Source organism: Mchenga conophoros, linkage group LG8, assembly GCF_057382185.1.
Source record: "Mchenga conophoros isolate Kocher_MC1m ecotype Shallow Benthic linkage group LG8, M_conophoros_male_GT1.1, whole genome shotgun sequence".
NCBI classification, from domain to species: Eukaryota; Metazoa; Chordata; class Actinopteri; order Cichliformes; family Cichlidae; genus Mchenga; species Mchenga conophoros.
The window spans coordinates 21,476,549-21,498,710 of NC_140533.1; the positions used below are offsets into that span (position 1 = coordinate 21,476,549).

The 22,162-nt window shown below is 42.0% G+C and overlaps 1 protein-coding gene across 10 annotated transcripts in view; it reads left to right on the forward strand.

The window, feature by feature from the left end:
• nrxn1a (neurexin 1a) overlaps positions 1-22,162 on the forward strand; it is a 67,809-nt gene that overhangs the window by 42,864 nt on the left and 2,783 nt on the right. For 4 of the 10 annotated variants that reach the window (XM_085284911.1, XM_085284913.1, XM_085284912.1 and 1 more), the window contains 12 exons: positions 417-443; positions 4,551-4,673; positions 4,997-5,378; positions 5,772-5,962; positions 6,930-7,103; positions 7,393-7,419; positions 8,333-8,452; positions 9,307-9,488; positions 11,715-11,886; positions 12,812-12,901; positions 13,949-14,259; positions 21,350-21,428. In XM_085284911.1, coding sequence (XP_085141037.1) covers positions 417-443; positions 4,551-4,673; positions 4,997-5,378; positions 5,772-5,962; positions 6,930-7,103; positions 7,393-7,419; positions 8,333-8,452; positions 9,307-9,488; positions 11,715-11,886; positions 12,812-12,901; positions 13,949-14,259; positions 21,350-21,428 — 1,878 coding nt within the window. The remainder of the gene's footprint in view (positions 1-416; positions 444-4,550; positions 4,674-4,996; positions 5,379-5,771; positions 5,963-6,929; positions 7,104-7,392; positions 7,420-8,332; positions 8,453-9,306; positions 9,489-11,714; positions 11,887-12,811; positions 12,902-13,948; positions 14,260-21,349; positions 21,429-22,162) is intronic. The other 6 variants (XM_085284915.1, XM_085284919.1, XM_085284917.1 and 3 more) reach the window with 4 other exon arrangements.

The window sequence follows — 22,162 nt, forward strand, 5'->3', positions numbered from 1 at the left end:
CAAAAATTATGGGATGTGTTCAGAGTCGTTAGACAAAACTGACACACATAACCCATCACAGTCTACCCACGCTTTTTATTGGTGACTGAAGCTGTCGCTCAGGCCAGAGCAGCCAATGACCACACCAGTCATGCTGTGACACACCGCTCTCTTTATTGTGCTCAAGGTAAAAATCCATCAGTCTTTATTCAGATTTTTCCTTTTATTGGCTACAAAATAAAAATCGAAGAAACTGCATTTGCTGCACATTGTCCAGGTCCAGCTTGTGGTCCTGTGACAAACGAGGGGCGTGTGTTTTCTCAGCATTGTGTGCGTGTTTGTATATGTATGCAGGGTGTGTCGATGTGTGCATCCCCAGGGCGTGGAGAGTATGTGTATGTGTGCAGCATTAACCCTCTGCTCTGCTCTCCCTCCAGACTGTATCAGGATAAACTGTACAGCCAGTAAGTGATCCTCCATCTCACCTAACTCCCCCCCCCCTTTCCTCTACCTCCTCAGAACGTGTGTGCGCCGTTGTGTGTATGTGCTTTTATAAATGTGTGTGGCTGTGTTTCACTCTGTGTATCATGTCAGTTCATTTAATCTTCTTTCAACATATTTTTGTACCATTTGTCTATGTGCAGATATGTATGTGTGTGTGTGTGTGCATGTGTGTATGTGTTTGACGGGGGAGGTGCACATATGCGTGCGATGTTCAGCTACACTGCAGGAGAGGTGCGATTTTTGCTGAGGGCCAGGGTTTTCCAGGTCGGCCATTTTAGCAAAGAGGGATCGATGGCAGAGAGAGAGAATGAGAGAGGATGGTGGGGGTTGAAGGAAGGAGAAAATAAAAGAAAAAGGAGAAGAAGAAACCCGGGCATGAGGTGTTTAAGTAAAATTAGGTGTGCTGATAAATAAGAGGTACGGAAGTAGAGAGTGGAAGCTGGTGGATGAATACAACTTAGAGCTTCAGGGTAATTACTTCTCCTTCATGCCGGAGACAAAAGACGTGTTATCCCTCTGTTTCTCTCTGTCGCACCTTCATCCCGACGTCTGTCGGGTTGTTTTCTTTGTTTGCTTGTTGTTTCTTTCTAAACTGTACATGAGGGATTTTTGGGTAGTGTTTCATTTAGTGGGTTTTGGCGTGTGTGCTTGTGTGAGTGCCTTTGCATTCTGTAGTCTTTTCATTGCCCATCTGTGTGTCTGTGTGTGTGTGTGTGTTTTCTTTAGTGTGTGTTCCTGTTCATGCTGCTGTGAGTGGAGCTGAATCCCTGATGAAGTTTAATTCCCTCACGTGGAGTTTCTCTCTGTCACGACCACAGAGAAAGCAGGAGAGTGAGAGAGAGCGAAAGAAGCGGATGCTCTGTGACGGCAAAGAGGTGGTGAAATGGACGACTGCTGTTGCCATAGAAACCCTACTAGCCACACAGCACTGTTGCTATTCCGCATGTCTGCTGGCCAATTTTAGACCAGTTGTCTCAATGAACATTTCAGTAGGCAGCCACTTTTCTGGCACACCGTGTGCATACAATAAATTATACATATGATATTCAAGGGGGAAGGGGGGAAATGTATTTAACAGGCAGGCGCCAGTGAAATAGTCCACTCAGCAGTCAAATAAAAGCCTCGGCATGGGAGAGATTTGAGGCGTATCCTTCAGAAAAGCCATTTGTTATTTGGAGCTATTGAAATATGAAACACTTTTTTTTGTTTTGTTTTCATTGTCCTGCTTTTATAATGTCTCGCATGTCATTTGGCTTGAATTATGTTTTCCAAGCAACAATCAGCCTCCCTTGTGTTTTTTTTGTTTGAGTCATTTCTCATCTTTTGCTTTAACCTCACAGGCTGTTTGCTGACCGCCACAGCCTTCACTAGTAACTCACTGAATGGCTTTTTAACGCTGACCCAGAATAGGTGTGTGTGTGTTAGTGATGGGATTTCCGGCTCTTTTTAGAGACCCGGCTCTTTCGGTTCGGCTCACTAAAAAGAGCCGGCTCTTTCGGCTCCGAACCGGCTCTTCAGGTTGTTTTGTTGCTTTAATTAATTTATTATTAACAATAATATAAAATTATGCACAAAAGGAATTACTAACGTAAAAACAAGTGGTTTTATTTATATATGTTTATATATAAATATATGCGGTGGCCCCTAGAGACAAAACACGTACAAACTCCAAAACACATTTCTAGCATGAACTGAACTTCCAAAGCAGAGCTACTAGATCACTTAAATTACACAATTGAAAGCATGTGTGTATTGTTTGTGTATTTATACACAGGCACTCATATATATATTCAAATAATTTAAAAAAAAGTTCATTTACCTGTTATTACCACACACCAAATCCGGTTGTTGGTACTTGCTGGCTTGTGTAGCCACAAGATAACAAAGGCTCAACACTGCGCCCGGCATCCTGGAGCACTTCTGTTGTCTTTTGTACGTGTTTTGAGTTTTTATGTGCTTCGGAGTTTTTATATGCTTCTGAGTTTTTACGTGCTTCGGAGTTTTTACGTGTTTTTACGTGTTTTGGAGTTTGTACGTGTTTTTACGTGTTTTGGAGTTTGTACATGCTTCAGAGTTCGTACGTGATTTGAAGTTTGTATGTGCTTTGTCTCTAGGGGCCACCGTAAATATACTTTTATTTATTCACTCCACATAAAATGTAATAAATAAATCATATAATACAAAAATCAACTATTCACATTTCAACTTTTAACTATTTAAATTTTCAGCTTTTTCCTTTCACAAATTTAAAGTGAAAAGAACACAAAACACTGCAAACCACAACACAATTAAATATAAATTATAATATGAAAACTAAAAGAACATGCATATTCTCTGATATATGGACCTGCATGAATAAACTTTCTCAATCCTTTATCATCTGCAACCGAAAATAGTTGTGGATGATTACTATACCTTTCTAATGTTGTTGTCCCTGCCTCTCTTTCTCTCTCCCTGGCTCTGTTCCTGTGCTACTGAGTGTAACTACCGCCCCTCCCCCCTCTGCCCAGCGTAAAGCACAAGGCTCGCGTGCAGAGTGAAGCGGAAAAAAAGTGCGAGAGAGAGGCTGAGAGAAAGAAAAAAAAAAAAAAAACCCACGTGACGGCTCGCGATAAGGAGCCGGCTCGCGTCGTTCACGTCAAAGAGCCGGCTCTAAGAGCCATTTCGTTCGCGAACGACCCATCACTAGTGTGTGTGTGTGTGGGTGTGGGTGCATTTGTCTCTCCCTCCCAGGTTAACACAGATCACTGCTTCACTGAGTATTCAGTTACTACTCAAAAAAGTCCACGCATACACACATGATAAACTCGCACATACATGCACATACTCTTTCCCTCACTCAGTGCAAGGCAATGATCCATGGTAACAGGATGAGATGCTCATGCCCAGAGCACAGCTGAGTCTCCTCAGGGGAACCCTCTGTGCTCTCCGAGTCCACCAACACACTCTTTTAGCTTCACAATTGCACACACACACATTTCACACCACATCCATTTTGATTGACTTAATTATGATTACGTGTCAGCAGCCTGTACATCTACATTTCTTTACCTCTCTACCTGTGTTCATATGTGTGTGTGACTGTGTGGGACCGTATGTGTGTGCCTCCGTGATTGATGTCGGCATGCTTGACATTTTCTGCAGCAGAATTCGTTCGGGTCAGTTTGCTTCTCACCTCCCCCGTCATTACCGCCTATAGGTCACTGTAAGCAGACTCTCAAAGCAAGTAGAGGGAAGGGGAGTATGTGTAAGTGTATGCCTGTGTGTGTTGGGAGGTAGTGGGAGTTGCGCTCAAGGTTGGTGGGGTGCTTGTAAAGAGTAGAAGCAAGGGGACACTGAGGATTGGGGAACAGTCAGCCTGTCAAATGTGTGCAGTCAACTATGTGAAGATATGAGCTGGTAGATGAGCAAAGAGAGAGAGAGACATCACGAGAGGACAGCTCAGCTTCTTTCATTCTGCAGCACATCAGCACCTTGGAGAGCACGCTGATGTTCCACTGTGTGTCTAGTGCCACCATGAGGCTGACTGCAGCATTGCATAAGCAAATCTCCTACATTCAGGCACCTGAACAAGTATAAGTGTGGAGGCGAGAGGGCTGTTGGGTGCTCAAGGGGGTCTGAATTTGCTGTCTGTGCATGTGTGGGTTGTAGGAGAACGTCATGGCGGTGCGATCTGTCCACAGATGGATTGTCTCAGCGTGGGCCTGTTGTGACTCACAGTCTCCAGTCTTAGACACCCCCAACATCCATTTATGTTAATCCTTCTGTCTGTCTGTGTCACGTCATCTGTCTCTCTTGTAAATCTGCAAAGAAGCCTGTCTGTCTATATGTCTGTTTGTCTGGAAAGAGTGCGTTAACACTGAGGTGTTTGTCTCCCCAGGGTATGAATGGCTCCTTCCCCTGCTACTATTAGCTTCCATTTTCTCAGTTTCTGTCCTTAATTTTTTACTCAAACTATCTGGCTCTCTTCTTCTCCTTCTTCTGGTTCTTTCTCTGTATCTGTTTCTCTTTCTGTCTCTCTCCTCATCTTTATGCAATATGTTAATGGTGCTCTGGGCTATGTGTAGGTAAAGGCCCAGAGACCATCTTTGCTGGGTCAAACCTCAATGATAATGAGTGGCACACGGTGAGGGTAGTCCGGCGTGGCAAGAGCCTCAAACTCACCGTGGACGACCTGCAGCCTGCTGAAGGTAACCACAGCAGCCTGACTTATTTTTTGTTTTCTCCCCATAAAATGACACTTTTTCCAGGTCTTAAGTTGGAGTGTAGACATCCACTTGAATTCTGTGTTGAACATTAAGCGGTTTATTTCTTTTTTAGAGAGCATCTGTGCCTGAAAGCAATCATACTGAATTGTGATTGTGGTCATGATAGTGTCTACTTTAGTATTAGTCTGTCTTTTATTCATAGTGAGGATGTTGAATAAATAATATTTTTAGTTTTAGTGTTGAACAGTTCCACCTGAAACCCACCTTTCCAAAGCCCTCACCTCTTAAGTTTACCCCGCCACCAGGTCAGATGGCGGGTGACCACACCCAGCTGGAGTTCCATAATGTGGAGACGGGCATTGTGACCGAGAAACGCTTCATGCCTGCCGTGCCCTCCAATTTCATCGGCCACCTTCAGGGCCTGACGCTGAACGGCATGCCCTACATTGACCTGTGCAAGAACGGCGACATTGACTACTGCGAGCTCAATGCTGTTATCGGTTATAAGAGCATTGTGGCCGACCCCGTCACCTTCCGATCCCGCTCCAGTTTTGTCACCCTGCCCACGCTGCAGGCCTATTACTCCATGCATCTCTTCATGCAGTTCAAGACGACGTCCCCAGACGGTCTTATCCTCTTCAACAGAGGAGACGGCAATGACTTCATAGTGGTAGAGCTGGTTAAAGGGTGAGCTGGACAATAAGTTGTGTGTGATTTACCTTAAGTCAGTCATCGTCAAATAAAATATAAAATATTACTCATAAAAGGCAGTTTTACTTGTTCATGTTAATGTTTGTCCTGCAGAAATTTATAATTTACTATTAAGATCATCCTCGATGAACAAAAAAATAAAAATTTCTTGACTTTAAGGTTGAAATGGGCTGTTAAGTGTACGATATGAAAAATGCACAAGTCACGCAGCTCTTTTTTTATTCTTGTAATTAAGCTTCTAAAAGACAGATAATAATGCCCCGGAGCAGATGACCCTGTGTTGTTCTTCATCACAAGTACGATTAATTTCCCTTTTCACTTCTCAGTTATTTAATCCCCTCCCCTCTCTTTTTCTTTTTCCTTCTCTAGCTACCTTCACTACATCTCTGACTTGGGAAACGGAGCACACCTCATTAAGGGCAACTCTAACAGTCCTCTTAATGACAACCACTGGCACAACGTGCACATATCCAGAGACACTAACAATCTCCACACAGTCAAGATTGACACCAAAGTCACCACACAGACAACCATGGGTGCCAAGAACCTTGACCTAAAGGGTACGCAAAAATAAAGGCATTCAAAGTTAGATACAGAAGCTGACACGAGATAAATCTTAATTATCTGCATTATTAATGAGACCGTATACTGTAATATGCGCACCTCTTTTTGTTTTAAACACAAACTAGCTGTTTTTTGTGGAGGTTGTGTGCCAGACTACTTCTGAGTCAATGAAGTTGGAGGTGTTGTTACCTTGAGCAGAACGAGACTAGCCGTATCTCCCTGTTTCCAGCCTTTGTAGTAAACAAAGTTCAGTCAGACAGCTCACGTTTAAACTGATTTGTTACAGCAGCAGCATGCAGCTTGGCAGACACTCTCTGAGCTCATCACTCCATTGAATATGTTAAATATAAAATTGGGAAGTGATGAGTAAACATCCCCCCGGAGTCTACAGGTGGATGCTGGGATGGTGAAGGGATTGCAAACAGCAGACAGTGATGTAGGGCAGTAGTGGCACTGACATGTCAGAGGGAAAGGTAAGAAATTTTGTAGCTTAAATAGACTACCAAATTGGGAGGGTGTGTTTGGTATATGATGTGAGGAGAGTTATGTTTCGTGTACATGAGGCAGCGCAGATCCAGTAGTCTGCCCGAACCAGCTTCTGGAGGTAGCTACTTATTACCATACAGATATGAGAGTAGTGTCTTTTATTATTCTAACTCTAATTAAGAAAGCAATTAAACAGTTTTATAAAAAAAAAATTAAAGGGTAAAAACATGCAAAAACAATTAACCTAGTGTAATTTATCAAGCTAAATTAAATTGGTACTATATATAACTAACTGACTAACTGAAGATATTTGGCTGAGCTCACTGAACTTGTGACAACACTGCTATGTGATTAGATCAATTAGTTGATAAAGTAATTTATAATTTATTGCAATTAAATTATTGATACAGTCATGCAAAACTAGACAGTTCATGTTTGCTTTGTGAAGCTGCCATTCACTATATTGCTCCTCGACAGGTGATCTGTACATCGGGGGCGTTTCCAAAGAGATGTACCGAGACCTGCCTAAGCTTGTCCACTCCCGTGAGGGATTTCAGGGTTGCTTAGCAACAGTCGATCTAAACGGACGGCTCCCGGACCTTTTGGCTGATGCCTTGGCAACCATGGGACAAGTGGAGAGGGGCTGTGAAGGTGAGGTGCAGACAAAACGGCAGATCTGCTCCTGCCCCGTGTCCCAACTGCTTTTTCTTTCAGTTTTCATTTAAATCATGCTCTCTGTTATTAGCATAACCCACTAACCCAGCTCCTGGCCTGTTAGATGTAAACTTTACTCTCTTTCTTTTCATCTCCTCCTCAGTCTTTCTGCACATTGTGTTTTCTCTCTCTGATCCACTCTTTCAGTAGTTCACAGGCATCTGTGTGCATTGACTAACCATCTAACTTAATTTGCTTGTTTGCTTTTTTGTTTGGCTGACAAAAGTTACATTGATGAAAGCTGACTTGCAAGGTATATCGCTTTGTGCGAGCATGTAAGAGACACTTGTGTGTGTGTGATGCTGAGGAAATGTGTGTGCGCGTGTGAGTGTGTGTGTGTGTGTGTGTGTGTGCGTGCGCGCGTGTGTGTGTGCGTGTGTTTAAAACTACCCAGTGGTGTCCAGTGTTGTGTGGATCCCAGTGATCCAGAGTCAAAGGTCAGAGGAGACCTATCCTCTCCTAGCCACCGTAGTGATTTCATCACAGTAGCAACATTACCACTGCTTGACTTGAGTTGACCACAGCTCCACCACCTTGCAGCATGCTCTCTAACCTCTCTCCTACTGACTCCTAACCTCAACTTCAATACTCCATTTGTGAATCATTTCACACTCTTTCCTCCTTGCCTTGTGTTGAGGGCAACGAAGGAGAGCTAAGTTTAGCACTTTGACATTCTCCTCCTCCTGAGTCGTTTAGCATGAAGCAGGGAGAGAATGGTGACCGACTGCTCAAGGAAGAGTATTGAGATGAAGGCCTTTAAACATAACTCTGCTCTCTTATGTTTAATTTCCCCTCCTGTCCTCGCCCCATTCATTTAACCTCACCACCTGCATGCTCTCCACATTTGGCTCTTTTCACTGAATAACACACTTTAGGTTCATTCGTGTTTATACTGGATCCTGTTAGTGTAAAGCTAAAGAATGGGAGCCTTTCCACAACATCCTAGTCTGACTAATACTACTAATAATAACGTCATTACAGCACAAAAAGCCTATTCAACCATTTGAAACTGCAAAGTTTTTCAAGGAAATGCAGTTTAAAAATAACCACACTGTACTCTAATAATGTTGTAAACACATTGGGCTCCACACAAAACCAAATCCATGTGTCTTTTTCTATTTCCCTAACTTTTGCACCCTTCCACCCAACCACATCTGTCACTGCAGGACCCAGCACTACCTGCCAAGAAGACTCCTGCTCAAATCAGGGAGTTTGTTTGCAGCAGTGGGAGGGCTTCACCTGTGACTGCAGCATGACTTCATACGCCGGGCCACTGTGCAACGATGGTGAGTCTTTGCTTTTATGGTCTTTCCCAGGCCCAGGGGGGATTACAGTTTTTTTTGTGGTGCAGACAGCTCAAGTGTAGAGGTTGTTATCTGCTGTATTCAAAGTAGATACCAACTTGAAAAACGTTATCTACCAGCATTTGGATCATGCTGGTTTCATCATGCATTTGCCTTTTGTTAGCAGGTTTGTTATCTGATTTAACCGAGTTAGGTGAATCACAGCGGCTGACTCTCTAAACTGCAAGAAATAAACCTAATCAAATCTTCACTGTGGTGCAGAACTGCAGATGTGAAAATGCTGCAGTCGAATGATTTGCTTTGAAACACCAAATCACAGCATCATCTTGTGCCTTTTTTCTCAGCCTCCACAGGAGGGCACTGTCAACTGTTGATTTTGATATTGTAAAAAAATACCAATCCCTCAACTGGCTGTTCTATAGCGTGTCTATGTGTAACATTAGATTAAAAATGTCTCCATGCTCTCTAGCTTTAAACATTAATTCATCCTCCAGAACCTTAGAAGAGAGATATATGTTGGTTTTAAGTCACCCTATGAGTCAAACAATTATATGATTTGTTATTTGGTTGAGTCACTTATACAGTCAGCCTCCTGCAGTAATGGTGATAAGTAATTTGGGAAACAGCCTGGAGAAGGACTTGTCAGAATAGAAAAGGCCAGTCAGCTGTGACATTTTAAGTTTTTTGTTATTATTTTCCAATATGCTCCTTGTGTTTAAAAGATTTACCAAAACATAGATTTACCAGCTGGAGTGGTCGAACTGTGATGGCAGATAACACCATCACAACACACAGATTTACCTGTAATTACATTTTTTTTTATCTGTGTCGACCAGCTGGAACCACTTATATCTTTGCCCGTGATGGAGGCTTGGTGATTTACACATGGCCCCCTAATGAGCGTCCCAGCACCAGGGCTGACCGGCTTGCCCTCGGGTTCAGCACTCAACAGAAACATGCCATTCTGCTTCGGGTGGACAGCGCATCCGGCCTGGGAGACTACCTTCAGCTGCAGATAGTAAGTACAACAATTTGTCAAGGTTTATGTGATTTATCATTCTCATGTAGTATTTCTTGTTTGTATTCATTTAGTCAGCTATTGCTACAGTAACAACACTTGTAATTAGAACTGTGTGCATTCAATATCTATTAACAGTATTCACTCTTCATCATAATACGATGGTCCACCACTCCAAATGACACATGTAATTATGGCAAAACCTTTACAGATTGTGTATTTTCCTTGTTTAAACCAAAAAGACTTGTTATGAATTCTCATAAGGAAATTATATCGCACTATGAAAGAGTTGAACACGTTTATTCCTCCCTTCCAGTAACAGAAGCTATTTGTTTATTGATTCCGGGCTGCATAATTACATTAATTGATTTTTAGTGTAAAAATTAGTGATCATGCATAAAATGGACCTAATATACTAATTTCCAGCTCCTTATTTATATTATAGAAGGTTTCTATGAAGTACCTCAGTTCAGCCAACAATCTGGTAATGTTCTCTCTTTAAGTTAACTTTCTTCTGATTGGCTCTCTCACAAACAGAAGGTTTGGAGAGCCACCTGTCCGAGATGACTATATCAGGGATATCCCCCATAAAAGTAGAAACAACTGTCTTTAGCTGAGCAGTATGAAGCTTTAGCTTTGGGATCATGAGGATTCCTTGTTCATAGCCTGACTTCATTATTTGAAACTTAAGCCATGTTTATGACCGTGAACTATTGTAGCAGTATGTATAGGACAGAAAATAAGACAAAGCACAACATGTTCTCTTAAAATGATAATTAAGTATAAATTAAGGCCAACAAAACTGCATTCAGCTGTGTATTTTACTGAGGGTCTTGGTGCCCTCAGTGATCAACCTTGTCCCAGCAAGCTCTCATAAACTTTCACTTGTACAGTCATAACAGACACATGGACATTATTAAACATCCCAGCATTGGGTACTTGACAAGTGGTGAGCAATACCTCCTAAAATAAATTCTCACATTTATCTCTACAATGGTTGATAACACCTTCACAAGATTTCACATCCTCATAATCGAGCTTTTATTTGTTGCACGGTAAAATATCAGAAAATCGTGAAATATCACAGAGCAGTTTCAGTTTGAAGCATTTGTTTGCTCAAATAGGACTATGAAAATAGCACTGTTACGATCATTAAAATAAGCCATCAACGATTGCTATAGCTGTTATTTTATGTCATCATTGGTATAGTTTACAATATAAAACAACCTTATTTTGGCAGGAAACTGATGTCATCCTCGAGACCAAGGATCTCAAAGTTATTTTAACATTGAGGACCACATATGGCTCATGTCGATTTTAACTAGGCTTTATGTTAGTGTAAATAACTTTAATTACACATTTAAGCCCTGAGGTATCTTAATATAAAAAAAAAGAGGTGCAACAGTATGTCTCAATCTTTCTACAGGATAAAGAAATTCAGCTGTAGTAAATGGAAGGATGTGGAAAGTTGGAAAGGTTTCGTTAATTTACAAAAAAGTTATCTTTTTAACTCCTGACTCATTGTAAAAACAAACAAAAAAACAAAACATAAATTATTGTAGTCAATAGTTAAAAAAACAGGAAATTTTCTGTCATTTAATTGTCAATCTGTTACTATAGTATAAATGTCCGTGGTCTTAATCATTAGGAAAAAGTGTGAAACTTATGAAAATACAGTTAAAAGTCCAAAATGTATATCCTCCTCCAAAACTGTTCACTGGGCCGGATTGGAGTTTTTCCCTGGCCATTATGTGTGACAATTCTGTCTAGACTATGACTGGAATGCGAAAGACTGATTCCTTTACTGATCCAAGATGAAGTTGGAAAACAGCATAACTTGTCACTAACCTGAGCAGATTTTGATCCAGGTTCAAAGGTCATCTACCCAAAGCCCAGCTCTATCTCAGCATTGATTAAATAGTTTTATCATTCTGAGTAAACAATTGAAGTTATTTGAATCAGTTGCAGCTGCTGGTTAAGCAGGCATGGGCCAAGTACTTAAATTCACCATACTTAAGACAGCGTTGGTTTTCATTGTCCACCCCTTTGTTTGTCTGCTTTCAACTTTTGGTTTTTGGTGAAACTTATCAGGTCCTTTTACACCATTTAATACACAAATACGTGGTCACACACACTCTGCTGTGCATACCCAAAAGACATGAAACTGGTAATATCCTGACCTTTACACATCTGATAAAATGTTGTCATACCTCTCCTCCTCCTCAGGACAAAGGCAACATTAGAGTAGTGTTTAATGTCGGCACTGACGATATCAACATCGAGGAGAGCTCCAAGTTTGTCAACGACGGGAAGTACCACGTAATTCGGTTCACCCGCAGTGGTGGCAATGCGACCCTCCAGCTGGACGACCTGCCGGTCATAGAGCGTTATCCCTCAGGTAGGCCCTGCCCCGCACGTATAGGCCCAACCCTCTGACTCATCACACCACTGCCTGTCCTGGGGGCAGCGCCAGCTATACTTTATTCCAATTCAACTCACTTTCTAATCAGTGTTTTCTTTCAATGTTTATATTCAAACACTGAGGTTGAGACATATAATTGCAGCTTTGTTTTATGTTATTGTGTTTGAAATGAAATATGTGTGATCTGACATGAAACATGACTTTTTAAACCATAAAATGAGGTCGTTTTTACAATAGCTTGTATACTAGCCAGCTATGTTATGTTAGGCCTGTTAAATAGTGTTAAAGGTAATTTATGAAAATATTCAATACAGTTGTTTTTTCTCACCATAAAAGAAAATAATAACAGCTGGTGCATTTTTGGTCAAATAATAATTTAAAAACATGTCATATTTGGAGATAAATGTTTAACTAGAGTAAAAAATAAGAAAAAGAAAAAAGTGTATTTTGTTGAGTATAGTATTTGTTTTTATATTTGTTGGGTTTTATATTTAAAGTGGTAATCTTAGTTAGTAGTCTTTAACACAATGAGGCTTTAGGTAGCTCATAGCCAAAATGCTAAATGCTAGTTGTTGTGAGGTGTGTGTGAGTATGTAACACTAAACTCAGTCAGTCATATAGGCAGTATGTGACAGCTGTAACATTATTTCCCTGTGCTCTTGCAGATGTTAACCCCTGAAATGTCTCTTTAAATTAAACCCAATGAACAGAGAGTAAGAGTCCGCTCAGTGGAAACGTAGTGAATTCAGCTCTTCTTCTCTTCAAGCTGACCTTAACACAGTGACATGCCAACAATGAGCAGACCATTACTTTCTTTTCATTGCTGTTCTTTTTGTATCCAGCTCCTGTACCAAGTTTGGATGTGCGTAATTACTACTGTGTTTTCATCTCTAAATTAAAGGCAACATTGATAACGAGCGCCTGGCCATCGCCAGACAGCGAATCCCCTATCGGCTCGGTCGAGTAGTTGACGATTGGCTACTCGACAAAGGTAAAAACCCTGATTAAAATTCCTTAAAACTTTCAGCTTAAAAAATACAATTTGAAGACAGTTGACTTATTGTGCACCATCAACTAACATCTAAAAATCTAAATCCATAACTAAGTATTTAAAAGTTGGGCAGCTGTAGTGTGTAATACTGTGTAAACTGTAGTGCCTGTGAACGTATCTTGTTAGTGTGTATCTGATAATATCAGGTTAAAGGGACGATGGAGAGATTTAAATGTGAATAAATCAGAAAATAGAAAAGAAGTACTGATAAAAGATGCTTTATTAAATAATTTTGTTTCCTATCAAATTGTAAACGATAAAGCATTTTACTAAAGACTATATGTTGAAAAAAAATTTGTAATCAAATTAAAGTACATGCAAAGTATTGTGCCATGTAAGAATTATGTAAATTTGAAATGACTAATAGAGCAATTCTTTTTGAAAAAATGTAAAAGTTTTCCTCCTAAACTTCAGCAGAGCTCCTTAAATTAGACTCTAGTCCCTTTAACAGTGAGCAGTGCTAGAGCTTATAACCTGTGCATGCTTCATAGGGCTGTGACAACAGTTCTCTAGATCTCTGTCTCTCTGTCTGCCTGTCTGTCGCTCCTTCAAATACAATGTCGTGCCGCACAGCCATCACCATAGCAACCATCTGTCAGCCCCGTCTTCTCGGGGCCCTCTGACTCCTCTCATCTGCTCACTCTTCCTCCTCCTCCTGTTCTTTGCCTCTTCATCCTCCTCGTCAACTTCTCAGTCTCTTCACCCCCTTCTCCTTCTCTGGTTCTCCGTTCTCACTCTTATCTCTCTCAGCCTCAGCCTTCTCCACGGTTCTCCACGGCTTCGATTTTGCTCTGCCATGCATAATCTATCCCATCCTCTCACCATGGCTTTGGGGTGGTGGATTGTGTAACACTTACTTTGTGTGTATGTACGCACGTATGTGACCACTGGAATGTGTGTGTGTGTGCGTGTGGCTGTATTTGCGTGCGCCTGTCCACCTTTTTTCTATGTGTGTTTGGTTGCGGGTGTTTGTGTGTGTCTGCGTAGGCCGCCAGTTGACCATCTTCAACAGCCAGACAACAGTGCGCGTTGGTGGAGGCGAGCGAGGTGCAGCCATGTTCCAGGGACAGCTGGCTGGCCTTTACTATAACGGCCTCCGCATCCTCAACATGGCCGCTGAGGGGCACCCCCACATCAAAGTGGAGGGGAGCGCGCGTCTTGTCGGCGATATGCCATCCTCCTCGATCACCCCGCAGTCCAGCGCTTCGGCCGGAGGCAACCGTTCAGACTCCGCCCCGTCCATCAGTGACATCACAACCACCACAGCCACTAACAGGAAGCAGGGTGGAACACCGCAGGTCAGAGCACCATCAAGCTTTTCTTTGTCATCTCATGTGAGGAAAACCTATTAAATCCAATCTGTGTGGTCACATAAAGACCTGCTGTTCCAATGTAATTCCTCAGATATCTTCCTTTCGTGTGGCAATAGGTAATTAAAAAGTGGTAATTTGCTTTGATAACTTTCTTTTAGCACTCAGTAAGAGGATTAGCATGCCGCAGCCCACTAATCAAGGATGGAAAGATATAACAGGAAAAGTGGAATTGTTTTATACTCCGCTCAGAGCTCCGCTCACTTTACTCATGGACCACGTTTCATATGCAGTGTTTCACATAATAATAAGAAGCACTGGATAATACGTCAGATTTCTTCTACTTTTGACTGCTCAGTTCATTTCACCCTATCCCTAGCATCATCCCCTTTCACACCAACCCTCAGTATGTCCTCCTCCTCACTACATCTATTAATCTTCTCTGTGGTCATCTTCTTTTCCTCCTGCCTTTCAGTTCCATATTTAGCATGCTATTATCAGAGATGGCAAAAATACAGACGTTCTTTAATGTCTGTAAAAGGTAGAGCCTCTGAAAAGTAGCTCTTTGGACAACGTTTCTACAAGCTATTTTTGTGCAAAGCTAAGTGCTATATTAATATAATAATAAAATTATATTAGTACATGGGAATGCAGACTTTTTTCACTTTGCCTCCATACCCAAACAGAAAAATGTGTGCCGTCAGGGTTTAAACTGGAGCTCCAGGAGTCTTTCTTAATGTACAAGCTGTCATCAGCTGACCTGTGCTGCTGCTGAGGTTGACTGCTCTTTGTGGGTTTTCACAAATGAATTCAACGTGATGTAAGCAGATATATTCAACAAGCTATCTTGACTGATTTCCATCCCCTACACTGACAGCATACTGTTTGTGCTGTCTTTATACAAGACAATATACAGTTAGATGGAGATTGAACTTAAGTGAATAATTCTAAGCATCATCAGCTAAAATTCAAATTAATCTCTGCTACCCTTTATGTAAGCTAACACTGACCAAGAACACCAAGCCACTGTGCTCCAGTCCAGCACAGTGCTTTACATTCACCACATTACAGTAAGCTAAACTTTTTATCCTACACTAAACAGCTGAGTATTTTCATATAACTTTGAATAATACAAAGTTAGAAATACGTCAGTTTGTTTTGCAGAATGTTGGAGCTTGAAGCCTTTCAGGTTGTCAGATATCACTGATCTGTCCTTACCTTCAAATATAACCTCTTTTCTTTCTCTCCCATCCTGTCTTTCTCACATCTTTCTCCATCTCTGAGTGAAATACAGTAGCTGTACTGTTAGCTAGCAGACACGCTGTGTGACAAACTGCACACAAACATTTTGTGCGTTGGCTGATATTTGTTGAGCTGATAGAAATGTTGCGTTTGAAATAAATTGCCACTTAAAAAAAAATAAAATAAATTTACTTCCTTTATCCTCTGTTTCCGTAGTGCTAGCTAGAAGTACTGCAATCACAACTTACAGACTAGTCTTACCAGATTAGTCTCACCAAGAATGCTGTTTCAGATCATTCTAGCTATTTAAATCCCTGAGTATAGACTATAAATGATGCATAAATTACTATAAATTTCATCTATTTGTATGCAATAAGCCCTGATGATGGATACACCCATAGGGTTATCTTTTTTGAGTTATTCCCTCCATTGTGACTCATATCATTTTGGTGTTTGAAGGTGTGCTCTGATGTGAGGTGATATCTTCTTTCAAATGTGTTAAATAAAAAGTAATGAGCCTATTTTAAAAAAAATAGACTAGTAAAGTATAAATACCTGAAAATATTAAAGTATTTGTGCTTCATTACTTCCCTTCTGCCTGCTATATATTGTCCTGTTAGGGCGTGCATTACCCATCGTAGATTAAAATTAAAATTAACTAGAAGCACAAGGTGGACAATGATGACTCCTCAGGGGCTACTCAAAGGCAGATGAGAACTGAAAAAAATAGTTTTTTTCTCATGCATAGCAGTAATCTGACAGGGTGTATAGCACAAAAAAGTTTCCAGATAAAACTCAGATGGTAAATATAATAATTACAGCGTCAGCTCCTTAGGCCCCTTGGGCATTAGGATACTCCAGCATCAAAGTCTTTCACCTGACTTTAAAGGGAATCAAAGTCTGAACAAGTCTTATCATCTATAAGTCTGCTGCAGCCACAGACTGTATATAAAAGTTGGACATAGCCACTGTGATATCACCCTGGAGTTTCCCATTTTTAAACTTTGATTTGAGCGTGTTGGCTATCCTTGGCACTGCAAGATATGGTATTCTGTAGTGCTATTTAACAGCAACAATTGCAAGGTAGATTAGACATAAAACGCCAAAACCCAGTCGAACCCTATGAGCAGCACTTGGCAATAGCAGGAAGGAAGAACTCCCTTTCAACAGGGAGAGACCTCATGCAGAAACAATTTGAATATAAATTCATAAATAAATTCATAAATAACATAAATTCATCAAATTTATGTTGTAAACTGCAAATTCATCTTTGTATGGGGTCTATGATTGCGGCTCATGGGATATATACAAGATTTATTTAGAGTTATATATCCGCAAATAGAGGAAATAATGCCACAAAACTAAAAAGTCCAATATCTTTAAAAAAAACATAGATTTTGCTCCAGGAAATACCATAGGCACTTTTCCTAATTATATTGGGTGATTAATAGGTTTTTATTTGCCCTGCAGCACTGTTTTTTTGTCTTTAATGGACAGAAGGCTCACTTTTTGCTCCAGCACAATCACAGAAATAGACTAGATGGCAAATTTACCGCTAAGTGGTCCCTCCCTTCTAAATTACTGCAGGAGAATTGTTTGTGCCAGTGGAGGATGTAATAGCTTTCCCATAATATGTAAACTGATGCAAATGGTACAATAGAAACACAAAATTGTTATTGTGGCATTTTTATAGCGGCAGCAGCTGAAGAGTCGATGCTAATGTCAGAGGATACATTGTGAGCAGGTACACCGCAGACGCCTCTATTGTTCAGATCACTACAGAGATGTTATCAGGCTCTTAGTGGGCGTCTGTGTGCTGCAGTTCTCCTGTGTTATAAAACTGTGCGCCAGCAGCACTGAAAAAAAAGATTTATTTTTTTTTTCTAAGTGATACAAGTTGCCATGGAGATAGTGAGCCCCACTACCCGCTGCTTGCTTTCTTTCTCTCCCAGCCAGTCTCCCACAGAGACTAGCTCCTCTGTGTATAAACCGCCAGCTGTTTCAGACATAAATAATAGAACGCAGAGAGCTGTGAGCTAAGCCTCAGGCATCAATAATGGATATGAGAGCTGGAGGGATAGTGCTGCAGAGTGACAGTGCTGTCACAGGGCCTTTCTTTTCACACTCTTCACTGCTCAATTTCTCAATGTGTATGCGATTTAAGCGAACTGTTCCTGCGCCTGTGATTTACTGATGTGAATGCTGAATCTGGGATGTGGAGCTATGCAGTGCAGTCAGCATGAGAAGTGGGTCAGACCCACTATATGCTCGATATACCGCAGCACGGGCGTTTGCTCGTCTGTGCAAGTCAAATCACTCCAGTTGCCCCCCAAACTCTATTTTTGTGAGTATGTGTGTTTGTCTTGTTTAAGAAGAATCTACAGCTTCCCTATTGAGGCTGCCTAGTGTTGCCTGGCAACCAATCTGGCCTTAATCAAGACACACATAAAACATTGAATCCACACACGCGCGCGCGCATACACTCAGGTGGATCGGGAACAATAAGTTGTATTGCAGCACGTTGCATCAGAGGAGGGGCAGTGAGAGATGTCTTACAAAGGTGCAATGGGTCCGGGCACTTTGCCGGTTTCTCGCACACGCCTCAAGTTTGCGTGTGTCTCTCAGTGGATCTGCCTAAGTTACCCCATGGGTTTGCTCCTGCCGTCAGTGCTTTGTGCAGTAAGAATATGTTATGTGCTTCCTCCTGACGTCCACACTGTGTCGAGGCTTTTTTCGTGGGGTTTTTTTGCGTGTTGAAAAGTGGAAGGGATTAATAATGCATGACAGCTGAGCACCAGCGAGGAGAAGAGAGGGAGAGTTTGTGTGAGTGTTTATGCTAGAGGCTGCGCTGAGTCACAGAGCTCGAGTTTGGTTTTGATGTTCCCTGTCTGTCGGTGGATGTGTGTTTGCGCGCATTCATGTGTTTGTGTGTACCTGTGTTTGATGGGAAGACTGATGGAAGAAACTCGAGGCTCGGAGCTCTGCCCAATTGGCTACAGGAATCAGCTGACCCAGGCACTTCCACGTCTCATGCCTCGCTCGCTCCTCTCCTCTCCTCTTTCTCCGTCTGTTTTTTTTTTCTCTCTGCCTGCATCGCTATCTATACATCTTTCACATCTTCGTCTCCATCTTGCCTTTCTTCTACTTGTTATCGATCTTCTGGTGATACTTTCTCCCTCTTCCCTCGGTTATTTTCGCTTTCCCTTTGCTCTTTCTCTCCCTTCATATCTTTCCATATTTACTCGTCACCCCCCCCCCCCCTCCTCTTCTCCCTCCCCCTCCCTCCCTGTCTGTGGTTGAGCTCCAGTGATAGGCTGTTAATGCAGGCGGTGTATGAGTCTATCTCACCATCTGCAGTAGTGGAGCTAGCTCCTCTCCTCTCTCGTCAGGATCTCTTCATCAGCCTGCCAACTTCAGCCTGATCTGGTGTATGCTCGCGTGTCTGTGTAGATGTGTTTAAATAGAACTAGACCAATGGAGCATGTTTGGCTGTCATAGAGTTTGTGTGAGTACATGTGTGTGTGATTTCCAGTTGTGAAAGTAGCAGACAATCTGTTGAATCTTCTGCAAGAGAGTGTGAGGACTGAGTGCAGCTACTATGTGTGAACTAGGCAGTCAGGGAGGCATGGATGGTCGTTGGCACTGTTCGGCGGCTCAGGTAGAGATTTTACTCTTTAAGCATGCAGATATTCTTCTTGTCACGCTCGCTTTGTCCACCTGTATCTATTTTTTCCTCCCTATCAGTGTTCATCTGTGTCCATTATTATGTCAGCATGCTCTATTGATAGACCGTGAAAAGATGGGAACAAAGAAGGAGGGTGAGGCAGAGGGGCGGAGGATCCTCGGGCATACACTTGCTTTGGCAGATTTTCTCTGAACTTCTGTGGGTAATCAATGCGATTTAAGTTGTGTTTGGCATGTCCCCATTTTTCTCTTGTGTTCACTGCCTCCCTTGCGATAAGTGGATCAATACTCCAATTGACACCCTCCCTTTGGATGGGGTGGTCAGCTGACAAGGTGATGTCACAGATCAGAGGAGGGACATTGTAAAAATGTGCTCCTCGGCTTTTGTTTTAGCTGAAGTCAGGATTCAAATCAGGTGTCTGCGGAGGGCACATAGGTGTCTTTGAATCAATCATCAAGCACCGTGGCTCAAAATTGATCGCCGACAGGTGTCAGGGGTGGTGTGTTTCCTGCGGCCTGATTGGTTCATGTGCTATTTCTTGGCAAAGGCACAGAGGGTTTATTGACTGGCTGAATTCCAGAGGCTAAGCTCGCCCTAGCAGCATTTGACAGTCCAGTGGGCAGAACTGATTGGAAAGGCAGCTGAGGAAAGAGTACGAGTCAAGCATCAGTAACCGAATGTAACTTTTAGGCCAAACTGGACTACAGCAGACTTGTAAGGCCAGTGCAGGCTTTTTCAGAGGTTTCACATCTCCGCTACTCACACCAACTGTGCTCCTACAGGAAGAAGAGACTGCGAGGTTTAATGGCAGTTTAATGAGTTTCCGTTTGCTATTCTTGTCCTAACTTAGACATCTCAGCGCTTTGATTTGGTTTAGATTTCTCCTCCACTTTAGTTTCCACCTCTGTTGCTCTTCTCTCTTTTTTAGCTCCGCTGCTCTCTCGCCTCTCTTTTATTCCGTGGGTTACTAACATCCACTGCAATGCATCACAATCCAATTTTAATTTAATGCTGGCACTGAGCACCCAGTGTGGTTAAAGCACACACACGCATGCACACACACGCTCACACATTTAATATCTCTCATGCCGAAGCGTCAAGGCGGGCGATGTTTAACAGTAGTTCATGAATATGCGGAGCACATTAGCACCGTGTTAAGTAAAGACCGCAGCACTTTGAAGTGCTCCTCCTCCTCTCCTGTCTTCTTTTCTCTTTCTTTCTCCCCAATAGCCTCCACCTGAAATTCCTTTTATCCATCCATCTATCTTTAACTCCCTCCCTCTTTTCTCTCCTTTCTCCTCGCACTCTGGCTGGAACTGCAAATCAACGCACAGGTCCCCGCTGAGGGTGCACACTCCCTTTTTTTTCCTCTTTTTTTATTCCCCATCATTTCTAACAGCCTGAACTTAGAGTTGCCATGGCAACAAGAGGAGCAGGGACTGAGAGGAAAAAGGGCGCCTTTTCCATTGAGAGGGAGCAAAGCATGGAAAAGGATCGGTCGTTGAGTGTATTAGTGGATTGGTGTAGGTTAGAGGTGGGCTATAAGTAGAAAATCAACATGGTGCTCGTGGAGAGGTTTTGAATAAAAGAGATTTAAATAAACTATCAAACGCTTACCAGATATCTAATGAAGGCTGGTTTTATTTTTGTCCTCAGCCTCACGTATGAGCATTTGCCAGTATCAGATGGAGATGGCAGAATGCAGATAGAAAGGCCAGAAGAGAACAAAGGATGGGGAGGGTTGAGACAGTACTAGATAATAACTAAGCAGTCTCCTTGTGGTTTTAAAGGGATTCAGTGTTTCTCTTCTCCTTCTTCTTTCTTCTTCTCTCCTTGGCACTCAGGTTTTGGCCGCCTGCTATTGCTGGGGGCTGTAACAGGCAGAAGTGTTTATGGTCAACTGAAAACGGGTGGGCGAAAGATTGGTGCTGTGTGCTCACACATACAGGAAATAAACAGAAGGGGTGTGGGGAACTGATGGTTTCTGTCTTAGAAATGATGACGATCATGAGTTTGTATGTATATGAATGTGTGTGTGTGTGTGTGTGTGTGTGTGTGTGTGTGTGTGTGTGTGTGTGTGTGTGTGTGTGTGTGTGTGTGTGTGTGTGTGTGTGACACGTTTGCCAATTTTTCTCCATCTTCTCTTCTCAGTCGACAGACGACCTGCTGGTGGCATCAGCTGAGTGCCCAAGCGATGATGAAGACATTGACCCATGTGACCCCAGTTCAGGTGAGAAACATTAACTAATATACATGTGAAACTGCCTTTACGCAGCTTTTATGTCACTCATGGGCAAAATACATCCCCCGGGCCCTCTAAGTCTGGCCGCCAACATCCAATAAGTTAAAAAAAGAGATTAGTTATCAATATACATGCTCAGTATGTGGCCCTTGGAGAGAAAAAAACAATGCTTCCTACCTGTTTTACATCCTCCACTCGCACTGCTACCCATTTTTATGCTCTCCAGTTAATTTTTTATTTGCGCTCAGGTTTCCACCCTCGGGCATTACCTAACACTCTCCATCTCTTCCTATCTTCCCATCTGTATCCTGCTCTTTGTCATTAAAATTTCATTTTTATATATCCCATTTTATTTACCTCCTCCCTCCTTCACCTTTTTCTTTTCCATCCCCTTATCTCTGGACAGCCATAAAATTTGATATTTAAATTCTTCCTTATAAATCATTTAATATGGTGTGAAGTCTCACCGTACTGCAGCTCTCTCTGGCTGTTGTAAAGTGTCAGAAGTATGTAATAAAACCTGATATAACGTGCACCTGTGCTCTGGATCCTCCTCTAAGCGATGTGTACTGTAATCTAATTACGCATTATGTGATGATATGTAAACAGCTTTGGCTCTAAGCTGTAGCTTTCCCTTACCAGCGTGTAGCATTATGCAAAACGCTTGTCAAATAATTCATCACCATGATGCATTGTGTCTTCCAGTTCTCCTCCCACCATCA